The following is a 22,580-nucleotide window of genomic DNA, read 5'->3' as shown; positions in this document are numbered from 1 at the left end:
TTTGGGGCTCAGGGGCCAGAGCCATAGTACAGCGGGGAGGGGTTCTTTCCTTGCAGGTGGCCAACGCAACTTGGCTCTCCAGCGCCACCAGGAGTGATCCCTGAGTGCACAGCACTCTGGAGGTGGGTCTGGGGTACAGGGTGTGGGCAGTGACATAGTGATGGGGAAGAGCCGGCTCTGATGCTTTAAGCAGAGGACCCTCATTTCTTCCCTGTGAAAGGCAGGGGCGGCAGGGAAGTGTTCTTTGTTGGGAAGCTGTCCGGTGGGTGCGAGAGGTGGGCAGAGGTGGGGGGAGCTTTCGGGGAGCTAGGCAGGTCCCCGAGATGGGGCGACGCCCCCCTAGGCCCCCGGGGTTCCTGGACTTGCTCTGGCGCCTCTTCCTACCGGTAACCGACCTGCCGCCAGTGGGCGCTGTGGGCCCGCGCCAGGTCCGAGGTTTCCCCGGCTGGTGACGCGAGCTCAGTCGGGGCCTCCTGCAGGGCGCGGCCCTAGCGCGGACGCTGCCCCGGCTCCCCTGGGGCGTCTGGAGCAGGTTTTCTCTGGCTGGTCATTCCTCTGGAGGGAGGAGCGACCACGGGCCGGCCCAGGGGTTGGCGCTCGGGCGTTTCCGGCGCAGCCCCGTCTGCAGGGAGGTGGCCGGGCCCGGGTGCTCCGGGGGGACGCGCGGGGGCCTTTGCTCTGTGAGATGCAGCACCTGCTGGAAACCTCTCCAGGCGGCCCAACCTACCACGGAGAGAATACTGGTATCCACCTCTCGGAGCTGTTGCTAGTCAGCACCTACATGCAGACTGGCACCCAGGCGCAGGGTCCGTGGGAGGCCTCTGGGCTTAGTGCCACCAAAACTTCCTTTATTTAGGTTCTGGGACTACACTCTGCCGAGCTCAGGGGTTACTCCTGGCTCTGCGGCTCAGGAATCGAAGTGACTCAGGAGACTATGTGGCATAACAGAGATGGAACTCGTGTCAACCGTGTGCAAAGCAGGTGCCTGCCTGCTGTATGTACTGTGTCTCCACCAACACTCTCTGAGGGCCAGTCCCATGCTCCTTCTCCAGGCCTCACCCTGGGTTGGGTCTCACTGCGGGAAGACAAGTGGGATGCAGGCCCACTGCACCTGGTGTCTTCAGCTTCCCCCAAGACCAGCATGTCTGAGTTTTTGTCCAGATCCTGCATGCTTCCTATTGAGTCTTGACCCCTGTGTCCAGAGATGCTGTGCCCCCACCAGGAAGCAAAACCCAGAGGCAAAAGTCCCTGCCTGTGCCGGAGCCCAGGGCACCAGCCGAGCCCAGCCGTGTGAGAGAAGGCCTTAGGTGGCCCCTGAGGGGCGCATGGGGCAGTGGGTGAGGTCAGAAGGGGAAGGCTGGGCTGCTGGTGTGGATGTGGCGGCTCAGATGGTCACTGCAGTCCCCTGCTGGCTGCTTTCCTGGGTCTGCAGCTGGCATCGAGCCCTAGGTTCAAACTCTCTGGCAGAAGCGATGACAAGGCCTAATATAGCAGCCCAGGCCTGCACTCGGCTGTGTAGGCACCGAGAGCCGCAAGCTCAGGGAGGCTCGCCCCCACACTGAACCTTCCTGTAATGGACTGGTGTGGTCAGCCCCTGGCTGCACGGCAGAGAACTGGGGTTCTAGAACTGGGTGACCCAGAGTGAGCCCCAGGCAGAGCTCAGAGTAGGGCAGAGACATCCCCAGCAGACGGCTTGTATATATTATCAAAATCTTACAGAAAAACAGATACACGGCTATTTATACAACAGCGGGTGGGTGAGGACATTTGCTTTGGCATCAAACCTTCAGGTCCAGCGGCTGTCTGTCCCCGACCACTCGTCTGGGCACCCCCATATACCTCCCGTCCAGGCCACCGAACTTTCTTTATTTAGGTTCTGGACGCTGCCCCTGCCACGTCCTAATCAGCGCGGGAGGGGCTGGGGGTGTCCTCAGCCCCTCTATGTGCATCCTGTGTCCACTCCATCTTCTGTGTGGTCCCGCACAGAACGTCCCCGGCCCGCGGCATTGCCCCCAGGGCTCCTCAGAGTCCTGGATCCTGGCCCTGGACGGCAGTGGGGCCGGGGGACGCCACCGGTTCATCAGCCTTTTTGCAGCTCGCCAGCCCCATGGCGCGGCGTGGCGTCCTCCTGGTGACGTGCTACAACTCTCATCCTGAACGCTCGCTCCCGGTCAGAAGGAAACAGGGCGAGCCTCAGAGACGAGATGGGCGGCGTGAGGCGAGCTGAGGCAGCAGCCTTCCTTGAGCGTGGCCCAGGCCTCAAATCTCCGGTGGCAAGACAGGGACATCCACAGCAGGTCGGCCGGCGGGTGGGGGGCCTGGGCAGGCCGTACCTGGCAGCTGGTGCTACTGGAGCAGTTTGGGCACTTCCACCTGCGGAGGGAAGTGGACACTGCTGAGCACGGAGCCAGGCAGGAGGCCCGGGGCGGCCTCCCCTCCCCGCGCCTGGGAGGGACTCTCAGCAATACCTGGCAGAGGTGTGTGAGTGAGGGAAGGAGGGCTGACAGGGATGGAGAGCTCCCCCTTCCTGGAACGGGAGTCCTGGAACGATCACCAGCGTGATCGTCCAGGCTGTCCCTTATTTCCCTCGAGGGACTCTCTCCCACACACTGGTGGGGTGAGCGGCCAACATCTCACAGAGGGGAAGATGACACAGGCTGTCCCTGGGGAGATGGGAATTTACTTTATTTTTTTTAGTTGGGGGCCACACCTGGCAGTGCTCAGGAGTAGCTCCTGACTCAAAATTCAGGAATCACGCCTGGTGGGCTTGGGGGAGAGTGTTGGCTGAGAGCAAGGCAAATGCCCTCCCTGCTGTAGTATCTCTCCAGCCCCTTGAGGTGGGACTTCAAGAGCAGAATTCAGGGAGGGAGACTGGCTTGGTCCCAGGCTGGTTTGCCCAAGGGTTGAATCTCTGAAGGTCCCTCCAAGGGTGGGACCCAAAGGTCAGGGCCATCACAAGTGCTCTGCATTCAGGAGCACTGCTTCAACTGCCACCACCTCCTGGCTCCTCAGGACCTCCAAGAACTATCTCCAAGCACCTCTGGAAAGAAGTGGGGGAAGAGGGCAGGGCCGAGGCTCAACACTGTGCAGAAGCCGATTCTCCAGGGTTTGTGTGTGAGTGCGTGCTAGCTGGGGGTGGGGTTGTTGTTGGTTCTTATTGAGTCCCACCTGGTAATGCTGAGGGGCTACTCCTGGCTCTGCACTCAAGAATTACTCTTGGTGGGGCTGGAGCGATAGCGCAGTAGGTAGGGTGTTTGCCTTGCAAGTGGCCGACCCGGGTTCGATTCCCAGCATCCCATATGGTCCCCTGAGCACCGCCAGGAGTAATTCCTGAGTGCAGAGCCAGGAGTGACCCCTGTGCATTGCCGGGTGTGACCCAAAAAGCAAAAAAAAAAAAAAAGGATTACTCTTGTTGGTGCTGAGGGCATCATATGGGATGCTGTGGACTGAGCCTGGGTCAGCTGTGTGTGAGGTAAGCGTGCTCCCCCGCTGTACTATTGCTCAGGACCTTTTCTTGTGTTCGGTTTGGTTTGATTTTGAGGTCGGGTACTCGTGTCTCATTCCTGACTCTGTGCTCAGGGTTCACTCTTGGTGGGCTCAGGGGACTGTTGGGGGTACCAGAAATTGCATCTGGGCGGGCAAACCCCCTCCCTGCTGTGCTATGGCTCCAACTCCCCCAACGAAAGGGGGAGCAGGCTCTGTGAGGACCGGAAGTCCCTGCCCCCATGGATGTAACCTGGCAAGGATCCCTTGTTCTTTGGACACGCAGATGGCCTCTGTGCCCCCTCTGCTAAGCCCCCTCGCCGCACCGCTGGGCTCCTCACCTTCTTGAGCTGCTTGAGGTTGCTGGAGCGGATGGCAGCCAGCAGCTGGTCCCGGGAGTTCTTCTCCTGGGCAGGCAGGACTTTGTCCCCCATCTTCCTCTGGGTGGCGGGTGACAGGGAGTTTTTCAGGTTCTCCATGATCAGAGGTGGGGCCAAGGGAGGAGGCGGAGGAGGTGGGGCCGCGGGAGCACCCCCTTGCTTGGGCGAGTTCTTGGGAGAAGCCTTGGGGGATGGCTGGGTGGAAGGCTTGGGGGAGCCCTTGGCCAGGGCGCCGGCCTTGGGCACGTCCAGCAGGTCCTTCTTGCCGGCGGCCTCCTGCGTCTGCCGCTGCTCCTGCAGCCGCCGCTGCCGCTGCTTGTCCATGTTGCGGCTGAGCAGGCTGGTGACGGTCATGCGGGGCCCGGCCAGCTCGAAGTGGTAGCCCAGCTTGAGCAGTGTGCTGTTCTCCTTGAGCAGCTTCGCGATCTCCATCTCCGTCTTGCCGCCGCAGATGTGCCGCTGGTTGTGGAAGCGCAGCTCGGTCAGCGTGCTGTTCTGCAGCAGGGCCCGGAAGATGGCCAGGATGCCCTTGCCCGTGATGTGGTTGGAGTCCAGGTTGAGGCTGGTGATGGTCTTGTTGGCCTTGAGCATGATGGCGATGGCGAAGGCCACGTGGTCATCCGCCCGCGTGTTGGCCAGGGCGAACACCCTGACCACTGTGTTGAACTCCAGCGCCTCCGCGAAGCGCACCAGGATCTCGTTGGTGATGCAGTCGGAGTTGTTGACGTTCACCTCCGTCATGTCCGGGTCATTGTTCTTCACCCGCTCCAGTGGCTCATCGAAGATGCTGGGCGCGGCCTCCTCCTCCGCCTTGGCCGGTGGCCCCGGGGTGGCGGTGGGGGCCCCCGGGGCCGGCTTCTCCGCCACCGGCTTGGCCTTGCTCTCCGTCTGGGGCTCTGGCGTTTTGGGGGCTTCATCCTTTTGCACTTTCTCGCCCTCTTTGGTCGTGCCTGCGCTCGCAGCCCCTCTCTTTACCTTCTCGTCCTCCTTCTTCGCCTCTGCGGCCCGGTCGCCGGCCCCCGCCTTCTGGGCCTCCTCCCGGGGGTCTCCGGCCCTGCTGGGCCCCGGCTCCTTCCCTGCCTCCTCCTTCCTGCCGAGCTCTTTCGTGTCTTCTCGCTTCTTGTCCTTGTCTCTGTTCCCACCTGCACTCTTCTCCCCTGCTCCCTTCTCCTTCTCCTCCCTAGCCATGGCCTTCTCCTCTCCACTGCCCTCCTTGCTGCCCTCTTTCTTGTCCACGGCAGCCCGCACGCGGCCCTTGTCGATGCCCCGGATGATCTTCTCTTCCTTGGGCTTGTCCCCGCCCTTGCCAGGGGCCTCCTCCTTGTCTCTGGACAAGCTTTTCTTCAGGGCCCCCCTCCTTGGCTCCTTGCCCAGGTCTGAGTCCCGCCGGGGGCCCAGCACTCTCTTGCTGGCGTCCTTGCCTCTGTGCTCTCCGTTCTTGGCATCTGGCTGGGTCTCCACTTGCTTGCTTTCCTAAGAATTCAGCAAAGAAAAATAAACATGAAGAGCTGGCTCGGCGGCAGAGCATGGGGGAGCCCTCACAGAACGGCTTCCCAAGGACAGGGCCCCGAGAAGGTTCCAGAAGAGGCACTCAGCCCAAGCTGCAGAAAACAGGCTGACGTCAGACCCCCCCACCCCTACACCTCAGGGGCGTGAGACCCCAGCACCCCGCACACAGCTGCCGGGATGGGACAGCACCTTCCCTGAGGCCCCGCCAGTGGTCAGGAGTGATGGACTTGTTATTTTATTTATTTATTTGTGTGTTTGTGTGACTTAGAAGCCAGGTTTTCACGCTGGAAACGGAGGCAAAGGAAAACACCACTTTATGACTCCTGCCTTTATTTTCTATTCGGGGGCTTTTGTTCATTGTAAATTTGTGTCGTATGGCAAAATTTGGGTTGGAGAGATAGCACAGCGGGTAGGGTATTTGTCTTGCAAGTGGCTAACCCGGGTTCGATCCCAGCACCCCATAGCATCCCCTGAGCCCTGCCAGGCGTGATCCCTGAGTGTGCAGAGTCAGGAGTTAGGTCCTGAGCACAGCCGAGTGTGGCTCAAAGCCACCCACCCCAAAAAAATTGGGGTTTCTAAAAATACCAATTGCTGAGACTGGAGCTCAGTGGTTGGCTGCCCCTGCGTTTCATCCCTGCACCCAAAACAGAGCCCACGCCCGCAGGCCCCTCATCTGCCTCTCCTGCGCCCTGCTGCCTGCGGGAGCCTCCCTACCACGGAGGGTCCGAGACCTGGACACGGGGACTTTATAGCAAATACATTTCTGGGGGGAAAGTAAGGCAGAGGGCTGCTAAGATACGACCAGTAGTGGATATTTATACGTTCTACCTACCATCATCATCTCATTGGAATAAACTGTTATAAAGAAGGTAAACAGGGCCAGAGAGCCAGTACAGCAGGGAGGGCGCTTGCCTTGCATGTGGCTGACCCAGGTTCGATCACCAGCATCCCATATGATCCCTCAAACCCTGAGCACAGTGATCCCCGCCCCCCACAAATAAAAGGTGTCCAGAAGAAAGGCTGTTTCTACATGGGAGGCGTGACGCCTTGGGGAACACTGACGATGCTATCCTCGTTTTGGAGGAAACCTCTAAGTGACAGGGATGTGGTACGGCACGTGCCTATGGGGTGCCCAGCCTCGGGTTTGACCCCTGACTCCCCAGCACTTGCCTGTGTGGCCCGGGTGGCCCTCCACACTGGGTGCAATGCCCCCAACTGCAACAACCACAGTCTTTCTGAGGAGTTACAGGTCAGGGCAGGTCTCTGGAGGGGCCCCAGGATCCACTGCCAGCAGACACAGGTGGGGGGGAGCGGGGGACCCTCTTTGGACCCCACACCTGCCGAGTCAGCCCCAGGAGGCCGTGGGAGCAGGTGGCAAGGACCCCCGTCCCTCTGCATGAAGGGGAACCCACTGCTCCACTCCACAGGGGACCTCCCACCCCACTCCCAGGAACCACCCTGGGGGCTGTTGATCCTTTACCAAAGAATGTTCCAGAGGCTTGAGTGTTGGCAGGGTTGAACCATTAGTGGAGGGCGGGAAAGTCTGTCCTCACCTGCTCCCAGCTCCGAGGCTGGGCAACCCCTTCCCAGGGGGCAACGTGGCTGAGGCCGTGGAGAGTCCGTAAGTGCCCCACAAACGAGTCCTGGGGACAGTGAGTCCTGGCCTCCCTCGGGCAGCCCCGCCTGCCGAGCCTGGAGTGTAGCTGCCCCCCAGCCGCCTTCCCCGAACCCAGGCCCTATCGGGCACAGCTGGGACATACCTGCCCTCACCCGCCTCACCCCCACCCTGGCTCCAGGGTTCTGGGCCTCACCCTCAGGCCTTCACCACCCAGAGAGGGGGGAGTGGTGGTGTCCCCTGAACTTGGGAGGAAGGGCACCTCCAACCCTCTGTGCCCCTCCCCTAGATCAGTGGGGCCACCCTTCAGGTCCCTACTCCCAGGTCAGGACAGGTCTATTCCCCTGTGACCAGCACTCCCCGGGTCAGGGCAGGCCTGACCCCAGGGACTCCGGGGGGAGGGCAGTCACGGTAGCCTGTTACAGGGTGCAGTTGATCTCTGGTCAGCCCTAAGAGGAAGGCCCCTGCCCCCTCCCCGCACTGCGCCAGCCTTGGGCTCCCCACTCCTGGCCACACAACTACCCTCAGCAGAGCCCCTGTACCAATCACTGGCCACACATGGAGGAAACTGGGGACCCAGAGATAGTTATGGAGCCAACGTCCCCCTGCAAACTCAAGACACCCTGGGGTTCAGATCCATCTTCCAGCAGTCCCTACACCAAGGTGACCTCCTCAGGGGCAGGGACACCCCTCCCTGCCTGCCAGTCTCCCTCTGGGCACCCCATATACCCCTTGCCCATAGAACCTGGCACACCCTCCTTTCCTCTCCGCCAAGCCCTGCCCACCTTAGACCACCCCCCAATATAGCGTTTCCAACACTTGAGCCCTCTCCCTGCCCACCCTCCAGATCCTGCCCACCCGCCGCACCCCGCCCGCCCTGGGCCCTGGTTGCTAGGATGAGCCGTGGGTGTCTGTGCTGGCGGAGGTGTGCAAACCCTAATGCAAAACAGGCTGGGGCTGGTGGGGAAAGGGCTGATTAATCATCGGTTTCCTCCAAATAGCCAGGAATGAGTGGGGCTGGGGCTGGCGTGCCCAGAGCTCAGACGTTGCCTTAAAAGGAGAAGGATCCGCGTCCCGTGCTGGGATCAGCGGCCCAGTTCCTCGGGGCTCTGCGGCCTGCCTTCTCCGAGCTTATCTGGACGAGAGGCCAGGCCAACTTCTCTCTGCTGGAACCAGCGGCCCAGCTCCTCAGGGTTCTGTGGCCTGCCTCCTCCCAGCTTATCTGGACGGGGGTGAGGGGTGGGCCAAGACAACTGCTCTCGCTTCTAGGACTAGAGGTACATCCCGGAGACCCCCAGAGGTTATCTGGGCCTGAGTTCCTGTCTCTAGGCCTCACCCGATGATGCTTCACCCTTGAACAGGAGAGGCCTGGGTTGGCTGGAACCTGGACCTTCAACAGAGCAATGCCAGACTTCCAATAAGGGTCCTAAAGGAACCATGGCCTCTGCCACGTGGGGTAGGGCTCTCAGGTGAGGGACAGCCCCAGGGTGGTGTAGAAGCTGCTGGAAAGGCCGCATTAGGGAGGCTGGCCAGCTAGCTTGTACCACGTGGACGCAGAGGTGAGACCCAGAGGCGAGACGCAGCTGTCCCTCTGTTCTAGCCTAGTCCTCGATGTTGCCAGTGTCCATCACTGGCTTAGAGTGTGAGTGAAGAAGGTCCAAGAGAGAACTCAGCGATCTGGGCTGCATCCTCTGCTGCTGGACACCTAAGATGGATTCCTGGCACCACGTGGGCCGACCTCTGTGCACCGTGGAGTGTGGTCCCCAAAAGGATGCAAGTTTGGTGCCTTGAGCACAGCATTCTTTCCAGTCCTGGCCTTCTGATACTCCATCCTAGGCACAGTGGATTGGCGGGAGTCAGGAATACCTCAGCATGTCCTCCCCAAAGGAAAAACTCTCCTCAAGTCCCATGGAGTGAGTGTTCACTCGTGGAAGGCAGACCAGACCCCTGCCTCCCTGTCCATCCACCTTCACCTCCTCTTTCCTTCCCTGGGGTCCACCCCACAGCACCAGCCTTTCTCTGCAGTGTAGTCTCGGTCCTGTGCCTTCTCAATGCCACCCCAAGATGAGGGAGATCCTGGAGGACACTCCTTCAGCTGCTGCTTTCCTAGAAGGGGGCCGAGTCAGAGAAGAGAGAGGATGCCAAAACCAGGAGCCCTTACATCTGGTAACTTTGCTGCAGAGCTGGGGCACCTGTCTATTCACAACAGCACCGAGGGGAAATGGCCTCAGACCATTCTAGCCTGTCCCTTACTGGCCCCCAGAGCTGTCTGGTGAGACCCTCAGGCTTGCTGTCTGGCTTGGTTTATGTTTGTTTGGAAGACACACCCTGCGGTGCTCAGGGCTGACTCCTGGCTCTGCACGCAGAGATCATTCTTGGTGGGCTCAGGGGACCATTTGGGGTGCCGGGGATCAAACCCCGGCTCAGCCACGTGCAAGACAAGCGTTCTACCCACTGTGCTATCTCTCCAGTCCCAAGACTTGCTTTCTGGATGCATCCAGAATGTAACTGGAGCTTCAGACTGGGCACAGGGTCTCAGGGGTCCCAATCTGGCCCTGGACGTGCCCTCTCTCAGGCCTCAGCCGAGAGCACTGCCAGCCTGGCAGGGGACAGGCAGAGGCTCATGCCCCCCCCCAGCCTTGGGCTGTATCTGCTTGTCTTGCTCGGGAGGAAGAAGGTTCTAACATGCCAGGAAAGCATCGGGAGCAATGCACCACCTCCGCTCTGCTGCCGGCCTGCCCCGCAGCTCTGTACCCCCACAGCCAGACTGAGCCAAGCCTGTGCCCTGCGTCCTTGGGACCCCGGTGGGCTGTCTGCTTCCAGGCTCTGCAGCTGCCACAGGGTACACAGGAGCTGGTCAGAGGCTGGGGGGCCACCAGTGACCCCCCCGGGAGAACAGTCGCAGGCAGGAGCCAGGGCCCAGGGTCAAGGTGTGAAGGGCTTCTCATCTCCTGCCTCCTCTTCCACCCAACAGCAACTCTTTTTTTTTTTTCCTTTTTGGGTCACACCCAGCGATGCTCTGGGATTACTCCTGGCTCTGCACTCGGGAATGACTCTTGGTGATGCTCAGGGGACCATATGGGATGCTGAGAATCGAACCCGGATTGGCCACGTGCAAAGCAAACACCCGACCCGCTGTGCTATTGCTCCAGCCCCTGAACAGCTACTCTTACTGTTTCCATCAAAAAAAAAGTCTTTTGGGACCGGAGATAATACAGTGGGTATTATCTCACTGTAATAATACAGTGAGATTCTGTAGATTCTCGGCACCCCATATGATTCTCGGCACCCAAGCCCCACCAGGAGTGACCTCTGAGCACAGAGCCAGGAGTCAGCCCTGAGCACTGCAGAGTGTGAGCCCTTTTCCCCCCAAAGGAAGAAAGTCTCCCAAATCTCCTGACAAGAAGTTTTTGGGGAGTGGCTGCCTTTTAGGGGGATGATGCTAGGGGAGAGGGACGGGAGAAAGGGGTGGCTATCGTGGTGTAGTCCCCAGCTGAGTCCCTGAACATCTTGTATCCCAGAAAGTCACAGGTAACCAGGTTGTTCTCGAAAAGTCCCACCTGTGGCTGCTTGGGACTTAGGGCAGCTGGGCCGTGTGCAAGTCCTGGCTCAGTCTAATCTGCTGTGTGTCCTTGAGAAAGTTCCTTGCCCACTCTGAACAGAGCCTCTCGCTGGGTTCTAAGGGGTGGAGGAGGGCTCCAGCTGAGGGGTCCACACCCAGAAGGGCTTCAGCTAGGCGACAGCTGCCCGCCCTGCTCCCTCTCCAGGGCCTCAAGCCCCGCCCCCTGCTCCGAGTAGCTGGGGATTAAGTACTCCCTGTTGGTCAGCGCCTCGGCATTTTTCCATGGAAAACAACATGACCACATCCGAGCACTGGCAGCCTGCCTGAGAGCAAGAGGCTGCGAGGGTCCAGAGGGCTGGGAAAGCCGGTCCCCGCACCCACCCCAGCCGGGGGCAGGCGGGCCAGGGGGCTGGGCCCTTCCCCAGGTCACCATCAGTGACCTCTGAGTTTGGGTGTGACAGGGGCTGAGCCTGACTAACTCCCCTATTAAGGAGGCGCCTTCATAGCAAAGGGGTCCCCCCGCCTGCGACCCAGGGGACTTCCTGGGTGCAGCAGAGGGCATGCGGGGCTGTCCCACCCTGGGGCTGCCTCTCTGGGCAGCACCTCCCAAACCTGGCACAGCCTGTGTATGTGTGTGTGTGTGTGTGTGTGTGTGTGTGTGTGTGTGATGTGTGGGTGTTGAGGGAGGGATCCTGGGGTCTTTTCCCGGATCCTCTTTCACAACTCTTTGCCTCCTTTTGTGTCCGTGGCCGGGGACAAGGTCTTGGCACTTCCCCCCACCCCTCCCCCCTCCCCCTCCCCCCACTCCATGTACAGCAACCTTGGCCCGACTGTGGCTTCCCTGTGGCTCCCCAATATGGGGCAGCCTGTGATCATGCAAGGCCCTCCCCTCCCAAGCCCCCCATGAAGCCTGGGTGGAGGAAGTGCAGTGGGGAAGGGGGTGTGCTAGAGTTTCAACCTCCCCCTTTGGGGTTTTCATCTCTAGAAACCTACTTATTTTTTAGGGGGGGCGTTGCTCACAGACTTGAACACTCAGTTCCAGTCCATTGTTGGAGGCAGGGGGTTTGCTAAGAAGCAGGGGGCCCCTCAGAGTTCCTAACTTGGGCTGGGGCTGGGCCTTGTGAGACGCATGGCAATAGCATTTATGGGGCCCCAGCACCCCCGGTCAGCATCACAGAGGGGAGTGGAGAAGTGTCCAGTGAACAGAGGGTTCAGGAAACACCCACTTCATCCAGCAGAGGAGGTGGGGACCAACTCAGCTCAGGGCGACCCCCGTGGGCAACCTCAGAGGGCCACAGACTGCCCAAGAGCAGAGGGCGTTGTTCGGCCTCACCCCCTAAATATCGGGGCCCAAAATGAGCCTCATCCTTGCTCAGGGGCTCTCAGAGGATGACTGTGGTCTTCCCTTAGGGAAACACATGCCTGAGAAGCCACGGCCACACGGATGCCACCTGCGGGCACCCTCTTTCCTCGGACACTCTCGGGCTGAGGGCAGGTACGTGAGACTGGGAACTGCATGAGCCTTGGAGGGAAGGGCAAGGCAACGGAGGCCATGCAACACAGGGGGCTCACGTCACAGCTCAGGGCTCCTACTTCTAAGAAGCAGTCCCCAAGCCTGGGTGCCAGTCCACACTGCCACGTGTCTACTCCTGTCCCACCCCTACTTCCTAGTACTCCTCCAGAGATAAGCTCCTGGGCCCAAGGCTCCTCCAGGGACTTCCTGTGAGGGTCCCCCTTTGCAGAAGGAGCCAGAACCAGCGGTGCAGGTGGGGGCCGTCACTGTCCTGGTGACTCATCCTGTCCTTTGTTTTTTGTTTGGTGTTTCAGCCACACCTGAGGTGCTCAGGGCCCACTCCTGACTCAGGGATCACTTCTGGCGGGACTCAGAGGACCCGAGGGGGTGCCAGAGATCGAGCTGGGGTCAGCTGCGTGCAAGGCAGGAGTCCTAGTCCTTGAACTGGCTCTCAGGCCTGTGGAAGACTCCTGAGGGGTGAGGTAGGGTGGAGCAGAGCCAGGAAACACTGCAGAGAGGGATTCCAGAAGGTTCTACCCTCACAGAGACTCAGGTGCCCATAGAGGCTGGGCACAGAGGAGAGCACTGTAGGAAGAGACACCCCCCCCCCCGAGTCCTGCCCCCTGCCTCCCACTGCAGCTCCTCCTTCATGCAGACTCCTCATTACTGACACCCACTTCCCAATCCACATGGCGGGTTTCACAGTCACCTGCACCTCCCTGCCACCTTCCCCACCCAAGGACCTCCCCCATCTCCAGTCCCCTGCAATCACAGTGGCCCTTAGCCTGTCGCCCCAGGACAGCAGAGAGCCTCTGTCAGAGGACACCTGGGGGGGGCTTTCTGGGTTACTGCCAAATGAGGGAGGGAGGGAGAGAGAGAGAGAGAGAGAGAGAGAGAGAGAGAGAGAGAAGTGCAGGGCTGGAGCAATAGTACAGCTGGTAGGGCATTGTTTGCCTTGCACGCGGCCGACTTGGGTTCAATCCCCAGCATCCCAAATGGTCCCCCGAGCACCGCCAGGAGTAATTCCTGAGTGCAGAGCCAGGAGTAACCCCTGTGCGGTGCATCACCAGGTATAACCCAAAAATAAAAAAATAAAAATTTAAAAAAAGAAGAAAAGTACCTGCCATAGAGACATCCTAGCGGTGGGCGTGTGTTGGGAGGGAACCTGGGGACACTGGTGCTGGGAAATGTACAATGGTGGAGGGGTGGGTGTTGGAACACTGTATGACTGAAACCCAATCATGAACAGCTTTATAAAGGTCTATCTCACACTGGTTCAGTGAAAAAAAATGAAGGAGGGAGTGGACAAACGAATGAATAAGAAACAAATGAATGAGTGAGCAAGTGACTAAATCACTGAACACATGAATGAGTGAATGAATGAGAAAGTGAGTGATTGAATAACTGAATGAATGGGTTAGTAAGTGAATGGGTAAATGAATGAAAGTGAATGAATGGGTGAATGAGTAAATGAGTTACTGAGAGAATAAGTGAATGAATAAGTGAATGAATGAATGAATGAGTGAATGAGTGAGTGAGTGAGCAAGTGAGTGAACAATGTCCTGCAAATGGAGCCATACATAGATCTGGGGAGACGGCGATCAAGGCATGGGTGGGACAAGGAAGTGAGCGTTAATGAGTGCATGAGGAATAAAGCCAGCCCCACTGCAAGCTCACGGTGGTTTTTGGGTTTGCCCCATCCACCCCACACTCACAGGCAGATTGGAGCCACCAGACTCCTCCTGTCCCGTCTGACCACAGGCCCGAGGAGCCGTGGCTTTCCCTGGTCCAGATTCCTGCCTGGCCCCAAAGCCTCTCCTCAGCTTCACGCCCACAGCCCTGAGTCTGGGGGCCCCGTGAGCAGGGCTGGCCAGAGAGCTGTCCACTGCCACCTGTGCTATGCACTCAGGTGCTGGGGGAGGGGCTGGGCTGGGCTCCCTGTCCCTCGCCCACACCATGCCCTCTGCTGGGGGTCATGGCTGGGATGGAGGCAGGACCCTGCCTAGCAGCCCAGGTCCTGCAGTCCTGACCGAGAAGTCCTCTAGGGCCTGAGGCTGCCAGGGGAGCCCAGAAGCCTTGAGGCTGTCAGAGCCTGGGGAGGGGGGGCTGGGAGGCAGCAAGAAGGCTCCCTGGGGGCTGGAGCAATAGCACAGTCGGTAGGGCGTTTGCCTTGCACTCGGCTGACCCGAGTTCGATTCCCAGCATTCCATATGGTCCCCCGAGCACTGCCAGGAGTAATTCCTGAGCGCAGAGCCAGGAGGAACCCCTGAGCATCGCTGGGTGTGACCCAAAAAGCCAAAAAAACAACAAAAAAGAAGGCTCCCTGGACAGAGGTGCTGCCCGCAGGGGTGCGGCAGTCAGGGGCTTGGCTGGGGACACGGCTTCCCCACTAGGCCCCAGAGGGCAGAGGTGGGGCTGGATTTGCCCAACAGATTTTGTGGTTTCTCAGTGCGCCCTGCACAGCCTCCAGACAAGGCTGGGTCCCGAGTGCCCATCCCGGCTGCCACTGACATTCCGGAGGCTAAGTGAGAAGCTGTTGTCAGCTGAACGGGGCCATCCCCAAAGCTCCATCCAGAACCCCCTCCTTTTAATTTTTATTCTATTTTTAGTTGTGAGGCCATATCCCCACCCAGCTGTGCTCAGGACTTACTCCTGGTTGTGTGCTCAGGTATCCCTTGTGGTAGGGCTTGTGGGACCATATGGGGTGCTGGGGATCAAACCTTGGTTGCCTGCACAAGGCAGGCACCCTATCCACTGCACTATCTCTCTGGCCCCCTGCCCCAAACTCCTTCTTTTTAAGACTGCGTGGTCTGGGCTGGAGCAATAGTACAGCGGGTAGGGTATTTGCCTTGCACGCAGCTGACCTGGGTTCGATCACCAGCATCCCATATGGTCCTGCAAACACCGCCAGGAATTATTCCTGAGTGCAGAGCCAGGAGTAACCCCTGAGCATCGCAACCCCTTCCCCCCATAAAAAAAAGACTGTGTGGTCCTGCCCCTGACATATGTGCCTCTGTTGCTTCTCCTCTGCTCTACCCATAGATATTCGGCTGTTACCACTCCAAGCTGTGCTCGGGAATGGCTCCAGGGGGTGCCCGGGGACCAGGAGGTGTAGGGAGTTGAAGCCGGGCCTCCTGTGTGCATGCCTGAGCTGAGCCCGCTGGGCGTGCACTGGCCTCTGCTCCCACCTTTTGTCTAATCAGGGGCTGGAGATGTGGCTTCAGAGCTTTGGGGTACAGACCCAGTGTGACCTCCCTGGACTAGCGCCCAGGTCTGCTCCAGCTCCGTTACCCCGCGTGTCGCCCCATCCTGCTAAATACACTGGACTCCATCCTTGGGGGCTGCTGGATGGCAGGAGGCAGTAGCCACTGCCGGGGGACCGGGGGGAGACCTGGCCTGGGCTCTGCCCCTCACAACCTGGAGTCCCAGTTTCTCCCCAGGCTGTGATGAGGCTTCCATCAGCACCCAGAATCTTCCAGAACTGCTGGAGACCCCAGTCCATGGCTCCCCAACCTGCAGCTGTGTCCTGGCACCAGAGCCTCTGTTCGCCCTCTCTCTCTCCCTCATCCGCCCACAGCTCTTCTGGCTTCCCAGGAATAAATAGCAACCAAGCCATGGGAATGCTGGCACTGTCTCCTACCCACAGTGCACCTCGGCCTCACCACCTCCTCCCCTGCACCCCCTTGGACAGGGACCCTCCACTGCGCCCCCGTAGTCCACCTTCCCCTCTCCTCAGCTCTCCAGAGCTCTTTTCTTTGGGGCGGGGGAAGGATCTCCCCATCAGTGCCCAGGGGCGCCCAGTGTTACAGAGCTGCTCAGGCCCAGCAGTGCTGGGGCCACCCGAACTACACCCAGTGGACATCAGAGCCCGGACCCCTGAGCTCTCTTCCCAGCCCCCAAGGGGGAGAATGAATGTTCATCCCTGGATTCTAGACTCAAATCAAAAAAACTTCCTGCAACTTTGTGCCTCTTCTTTCATCCCAAGTTTAGAAAGGTGTTCAGGACTGAGAAGGCCCGAACAGGGGCTGGCGAGTGAGTCCAGTGAGCAGGCGTCCCCTTTGCACTCGGGCACACTTGGTCAATCCCCAGCACCCGCTGTGGCCCCCTGTGTGGCCCTCAAACCAAACACAACCACAGTAAACAAACAAAACCCAAGAGAGCGACCAAGAGAGAAGTCTGGGGCTTGGAGGTTGGTTCAGCCTCTCGGGAGGCCCCCTGCCCGTTCCCTGGGCACAGACAGAGCCTGGACTCGCCTTTGTCTGCTGAGGAGCACAGAGCCCTTGCTGGGTACTGGGTCCCGCCATGGAGCCCTCCTCCACCCTCACTACCCCCCTAACCCAGACACCATGGGTCAGGAGGTGACTCTAGGGGCTGGAGCACATGGTCCCTGCCCTCCAGGAGAAACTTCTGGACCAAATTGGGAGGACTGCCCCACCTCCTCCTACCCACACCCAGCATCTGGGTTTGACCATGTCCAGCTCAAACTTTGTTTTGTTTGGCAGTTCTCAGGATTTACTCCTGGCTCTGTGCTCAGGGATCATTGCTAACAGGGCTCAGGGGACCCCATGGGATGCCAGGGATGGAATCCAGGTCAGATGTGTGCAAGGCATATGCCTTACAGCTGTACTATCTCTCCATCCGTAATAAAATGGTGAGGTTTTCTTAGTTTTTTTGTTCGTTTTAGTTTTGAGGCCACACCTGGTGGTGCTCAGGGGTTACTCCTGACTTTGTGCTCAGGAATCACTCCTGGTTGTGCTCAGAGGACCATGTGGGATTCCGGGGATTAAACCTGGCTCAGGTTTAATTAAACCTGGTGTGTGCAAGACAAGCACCTTACCTGCTGTACTATCTCTCCAGCCCCTGAAAAGTCTTTAATTAAAAAAAAGAAATTACCCCGATGAGATTTTTCTGTCATTTTCTGTGCATGTATTATCTGTTTCTTTGATACAACAAACATATTCAACTGCATGAGTCACCCTGTCCTTCATAAATAAGCCTGGGTTCCCTGAAAAACTAAATATGGATAGACATGTCTGTATGTATGCATCGCGCTCACTCCACCAGTTCCAAAGTCTTCTCTTTGTTGTTTGTTTGTTTGTTTGTCTGTGGTCATTCCGATCTGTCCTTAGATCTCAGCTCTTATCCCTGACTCTGTGCTCCAGAACCACTCATGGCAATGCTCATGGACCACATGTGGTGCTGGGGATGGGCCGTGGATCAGCGCTATCCCATCTTTGGGTCTCCTCTTCTCTTTGAAGCCTGTGCAGGTAGACAAACTTGCCACATTTTATTTTTGTTTGTTTGTTTGGGGGCCACACCCAGCAGTGCTCAGGGATCACTCCTGGTCGGCTCAGGGGACCATATGGAGTTCCGGGGACACAACCCAGGTCAGCTGTGGCGTGGCAAGCACCCTATCAGCTGTATTATCTCTTCAACCCTATTTTCTCTTTTTACAAAATTCACTACTGAAATTATTTAGTCTTTTTTCAAGTTAGCTGATAGTTAGAGCCAGGAGTAAGCCCTGAGCACCGCCGGGGGTAGCCCAAATTACAAAAGAAAGAGAGAGAAAATAAAACCAAGACCCAGACCCTTCAGGTGAGCGGTGGGGTGCAGGGAAGACCCTGGGGGACCCCGGGGCACTGGCCAGGGTTTGGTTTGGCCCCATAGTGGCAGTGTCGTGACGTGGCAGCCTCAGACCTGCGACATAAACAGTGCCGGGTAGCGGGGTCAGAGGGCTGCAGCGCCGCCTCCAGCCCCAGTATAAACAGAAACGCCACAGTCCATTTTTATCTCCCAGAATGATCTCCCAGGGCGAACGCAGTGGCCAAGCTAAGGGCAGAGTGAGTACTAGGGGAGGGCTGATGAGGCTGGACACCCGGAGTATTCACCCATCCAGGCGTGAGCCCCGGCCGGCGGCTTCTGAAACGACGCTCTGTGTGTTCGTCTCAGGCTGTTTCCTCTCGAGCTGCCCCGGAGGTGCCATTCCCCAGGTGATGAGTGTTTAAGGGTAAGATGAGAAACTTAAGGGAACCACACACACACACACTCACTCACACACATTCACACACACACACTCACACACACATTCACACACACTCACACACATGCACACATACTAACCCACTCACACCCACTGTGGCTCGGATTCTCCTGGGAGCCACCAGGGCCAGCAGCAAGGAAAGGGGCTGGGGTGTCCGTGGCCCCTTCCCCTGCCCAGACTGGCCGCTAGTGCCTCTCCTTGACTCTCCTCTGACTCGGGGCTCACAGCTGGAGCTCGTTCTATCTTTGGTTTCAGGCCACATGCAGGAGTGCTGGGTGAGGGTCACAGCAGGGTGCTCCTGGCTTGGTGCTCAGGGGGCTGTGGGCAGAGCTGGATGGATCCTGGGGCTTGAATGGGCCTGTTGGGGTATCACTCTGGCTGCCATCCTGGAGGCCCCCATTCTGACATGCTCCTGGACCCCGCCTACGCCTGGCCTCGGGGAAGGGAAGAGGAGGCAGGGAGAGAGGCTCTCTGCCTTCTTTGTTTAGTTTTGTATGTTGGGGTCATACCTGGGATCACTCAGGGATCACTCCTGCATCTGCGCTCAGGAACCACACCTAGTAGGGCTCGGAGGATGGGATATGGGACGCCGGGGATCGAACTGGGTCAGCTGTATTCAAAGCAAGGGCTCTACCCACTGTACCATTTCTCTGGCCCCCAGACCTCTGCCCTCTTGCTTTTGCCCTCTATAAGAATGGCACCCCAGTAGAGGCCTGTCAGCCTTCTTCCTGTTCCCCAACTCCCTCAGCTGCTCCTCCTGCCTTAACCCCACGCTGTCCATGGAATGGGCACAGTGGAGGGAGATGGGGGCCCTGAGATGAAGACTGGCACCATATCCTGGCTGGTCAGACACAGGTCACATCTTCGGGGGATCTGTTAGGTCGGGAGCATCCCTCTCGGGGACTTGTGGGGGTCTCCCCTGCCTTCAAGGGTCTGCCCTGCCCCTCACCCCCGCAGCCCTGGCTCTCCTGTCTGCAGCCTACCACGCCTGAAGCCTGCAGAGAACCCCATTTTTGGAGAAACTGGGGAATGTCTCTGTGGTAATAAACAAGCCAAGTTAGCGCTCAGCCCTCGCCATGCTGAACCCTCCCCCTCCGCTCCCAGCCGGGCGGTTTGGAAAACACTGTGAGAATCGAGAAAGTGAGTTATTGGTCCCTGTGGGCAGGAGGAACATACTGTCCCATGTCCCCCGGGACTGGAAGCAGGCGCCCTGGCACCCACGCAGGGCAGCCTCTGCGGTCACCCAGGGCCCTGTGCTCAGCAGGCACCCCGGCTGACACCCCTCAGTAGGGGCTCCCCTGTCAGCCCTGTCCTAGCAATCAGGACAGACTTTCTGCTCCCCTGCTGTGCTGTGTGGGTGGCACCCCAAGCCCCTGCATACAGGGAGGCGTCAGTCAGTCTTCTTCCTGCTCCCCACTTCATCTCTTTCTCCTTCATAGATCTCGGGGCAGCCCCTCTTCATCCCCATGGCTAGTGCTCTCTGCCTTCCTCTGTCTCGTCTTCAAGTAGCCAAACCCCCTCCTCCTCCCCCTCCTCCTCCTCTTCTTCTCTTCCTCCTCTTCCTCCCCTTCCTCCTCCTCCCCTTCCTCCTCCTCCTCCTCCTCCTCCTCTTCTTCTTCTTCTTCTTCTTCTTCTTCTTCTTCTTCTTCTTCTTCTTCTTCTTCTTCTTCTTCTTCTTCTTCTTCTTCTTCTTCTTCTTCTTTTCCTCCTCGTCTTCCTTCTCCTCCTCATCTTCCTCCTCCTCCTCCTCTTCTTCTTCTTCTTCTTCTTCTTCTTCTTCTTCTTCTTCTTCTTCTTCCTCTTCTTCTTCCTCCTCCTCCTCATCTTCCTCTTCTTCTCCCTCTTCTTCTTCTTCATCTTCTTCTTCCTCTTCCTCTTCCTCCTCGTATTCCTCCTCCTCCTCATCTTCTTCTTCTTCTTCCTCTTCCTCCTCGTCTTCTTCTCCTCCTCCTCCTCCTCCTTTCTTCTTCTCCTTCTTCTTTTTCTTCTTTCTCCTCCTCTTCTGCTTCTTCTTCTTTCTCCTCATCTTTCTCTTCTTCTTCCTCTTCTTCTTCTTTCTCTTCCTCCTCGTCTTCCTTCTCCTCCTCATCTTCCTCCTCGTCTTTCTCCTCCTCTTCTTCCTCTTCTTCTTCCTCCTCCTCATCTTCCTCCTCCTCTTCTTCTTCTTCCTCCTCCTCCTCCTCCTCCTCTCCCCTCCATCTCCCCCTTCTCTTCTCCTCCTTCCTCTCCTCCTTCTTCTTCCCCACTCCCCTTCTCTTCTAATAACTCTTCCTCCTCCATATCCTTATTATTCCTCTTCTTCCTCATTTTCTTATTCATATTCCTCCTCTTCTTCTTCCTCCCCCTCTCCCTCTTCTTCTTCCCTTTCCCATTATTATTGATTTGGTTTTCAGGTTTTCACTCCTGGATAGTCTCAGGGGTCATTCCTGGTTCTGTGCTTGGGGCTCACTCCTCCTGGAGCTCTGGGGACCACATGGTGTCAGGATCAAACCTGGGCCTTCTGCTTATGAACACACACTCAAGCCCTCAAACTCTGCCCACAGCCCTGAGATCTTTCTAAACCATGGGTCAGCTCAGGGGCTCCCACGCTGTCTGATGAAGTCCAGTCTTCTGAGCATGGGGCAAGGTCCTTCTGGTGGCCTCTGCGTCCTGTCTCCCTCTGCGCAGTAGCTGGATCCCTCTGGACAGTCACGCCTCTGCCTTCTGCCCGGGCCACCTCCAGTGCTCTCTCTATCCTCCACCTCCTCCGATAAACTTTGTATTATGGGATGTTTCAGTTACCCAACCCAGAGAGAAGGGCAGAGCTACCCTCAGGGCACCCTGCGCCTGGCTGCCTTGCTGATGTCTCTGGTCCGTCTGGCTGTCTCTGATACTTTTTGTGTGTTTGTTTGGGGGCGCAGGTGGAGGATACCCAGCAATGCTCAGAGACTCCTGCTGGCTCAGTGCTCAGGAGACCACCTGGTGCTGGGGATCAAACCTAGGCCTCCTACATGCAAGCTTTAGTCTTCAGCATGTCTCACAGGCCCAATCTGACAGCAGGTGTGTACCTACCACTTTCCCCACTTGCAGACCATTGGGAAGCTGACCACAGGCTTATTTTCTCACACATACATACATCTCTCCAAAAGCCAGAACCTTTAAAAGTAGGGGATAGACATAGTACAGGGGTTAAGGTGCTGGCCTTGCATGCGACTGACCTGATTTAATCATTGGCATCACATAAGGTTCCCCTGAGTACCTCCAGGAGTGACCCCTGGGCACAGAGCACAGAGCAGCATCTGAACACTATGGAGTGTGGGCCCAAACCCCTCCTCCAAATAATAAATAAAGCATAGCTATAACAAATGCCTTTTCTCTGCAAGGGAGGGAAGCCTCCCCAGCGGTGCTCAGGCACTCTGAGATCATTTCTGGTGATACTCAGCCCAGCTCATCCTGCCCAATGATGTCAGGACTCGGGCCTGCAATGCTGTGCTGGGCTTACACCCTGTGCTGCTCCAGGGGCCGTTTGGTCCTGGGGATGGAACTTGGGGCCTCGTGCACGCCGCCACACACGGGCTGCAGCTCAAGGGGTCTCGCTCTCTCAACCCCATAAGCAAGATCCTTTCTTTATTTGTTTGGCTTTATTTTTGAGCCACGCCTGGTGGTGTTCAGGGCTCACTCCTGGCTGCACTCAGGGATCACTCCTGGTGGTGCCTGGGGGACCTCATGGGATGCTGGGAATTAAACCTCAGTTGGCCACGTGCAAGGCAAATGCCCAACCTGCTGTACTATCGCTCCACCCCCACCCCTACCATAAGCATGATCTTACCTAAGCAAATAATCAGAGCTATGCCCCTAGATTCTCAGGCGTGTGTTAGGAGCCATAGCAGGCAGAGGGCTTGCCTGTCTCAAATGTGTCACCGTTCGCTTGCCTGTGTCTGGATAAGGTGTGAGTGGTTGGACACCAAGAACGAGACTTCATTTCTGTCCCCAGCACCCATCTGGTAGAGTGCTTGGGACTTAGTAAACATTGGCCAGGCATGCTTCCCATGCAGCTGATCCCCATGGGATCCCCGGCACCCCGTGGTCCCCTGAGCATCAGCAGGTGCAGCCCTGAAGGTCCCTGGGTACCATCAGGGTGTCTCAGGTCATCCTGAGCAGTCTCTTCAGGCCCTGGCATTGTACCTCCAGGCTGGGTGGCCAAGAATTGTTTCCCCCACCTTACTGTCCCGTCCAGCCTCGCCTCCCATTGTGTGTGCACAGTGTAGATGCTGCCCCCGCATGGGCTGCCCAGACGCCCCATGTAATGGTTTCACATCCTGGCTCACAAACTCTCTGCCCACCGGGTTCTCTCCTAGCCAGCCAGAGCCTGCCCCATAGCCTGGTGCCCCAGCCTGAGCCTCCCTGGGCCACAGAGGAAGAGGGAGCAATGTTCGGGAGTTGGGATGACCCCAGAGCATGAAGGGAGGAACTTTCCAGAAGAGGTTGCAAGGGTCTGG

General features: G+C 58.1%; 1 protein-coding gene across 1 annotated transcript in view; it reads right to left on the bottom strand.

Moving 5' to 3' along the window:
* Positions 1-1,680: 1,680 nt before the first annotated feature.
* Positions 1,681-22,580, bottom strand: part of LMOD1 (leiomodin 1) — a 45,330-nt gene continuing 24,430 nt past the window's right edge. The window contains exons 2-3 of the mRNA XM_056110732.1: positions 3,825-5,336; positions 1,681-2,373 (exon numbers count right to left, since the gene is read on the bottom strand). Coding sequence (XP_055966707.1) covers positions 2,347-2,373; positions 3,825-5,336 — 1,539 coding nt within the window. The 3' untranslated portion in view covers positions 1,681-2,346. The remainder of the gene's footprint in view (positions 2,374-3,824; positions 5,337-22,580) is intronic.

This window comes from Sorex fumeus, unplaced genomic scaffold (assembly GCF_029834395.1).
Source record: "Sorex fumeus unplaced genomic scaffold, SorFum_2.1 ptg000010l, whole genome shotgun sequence".
Classification (NCBI taxonomy): domain Eukaryota; kingdom Metazoa; phylum Chordata; class Mammalia; order Eulipotyphla; family Soricidae; genus Sorex; species Sorex fumeus.
The sequence above is the reverse complement of the archived record's forward strand: the minus strand, read 5'-3'. Positions and strand labels throughout refer to the sequence as shown.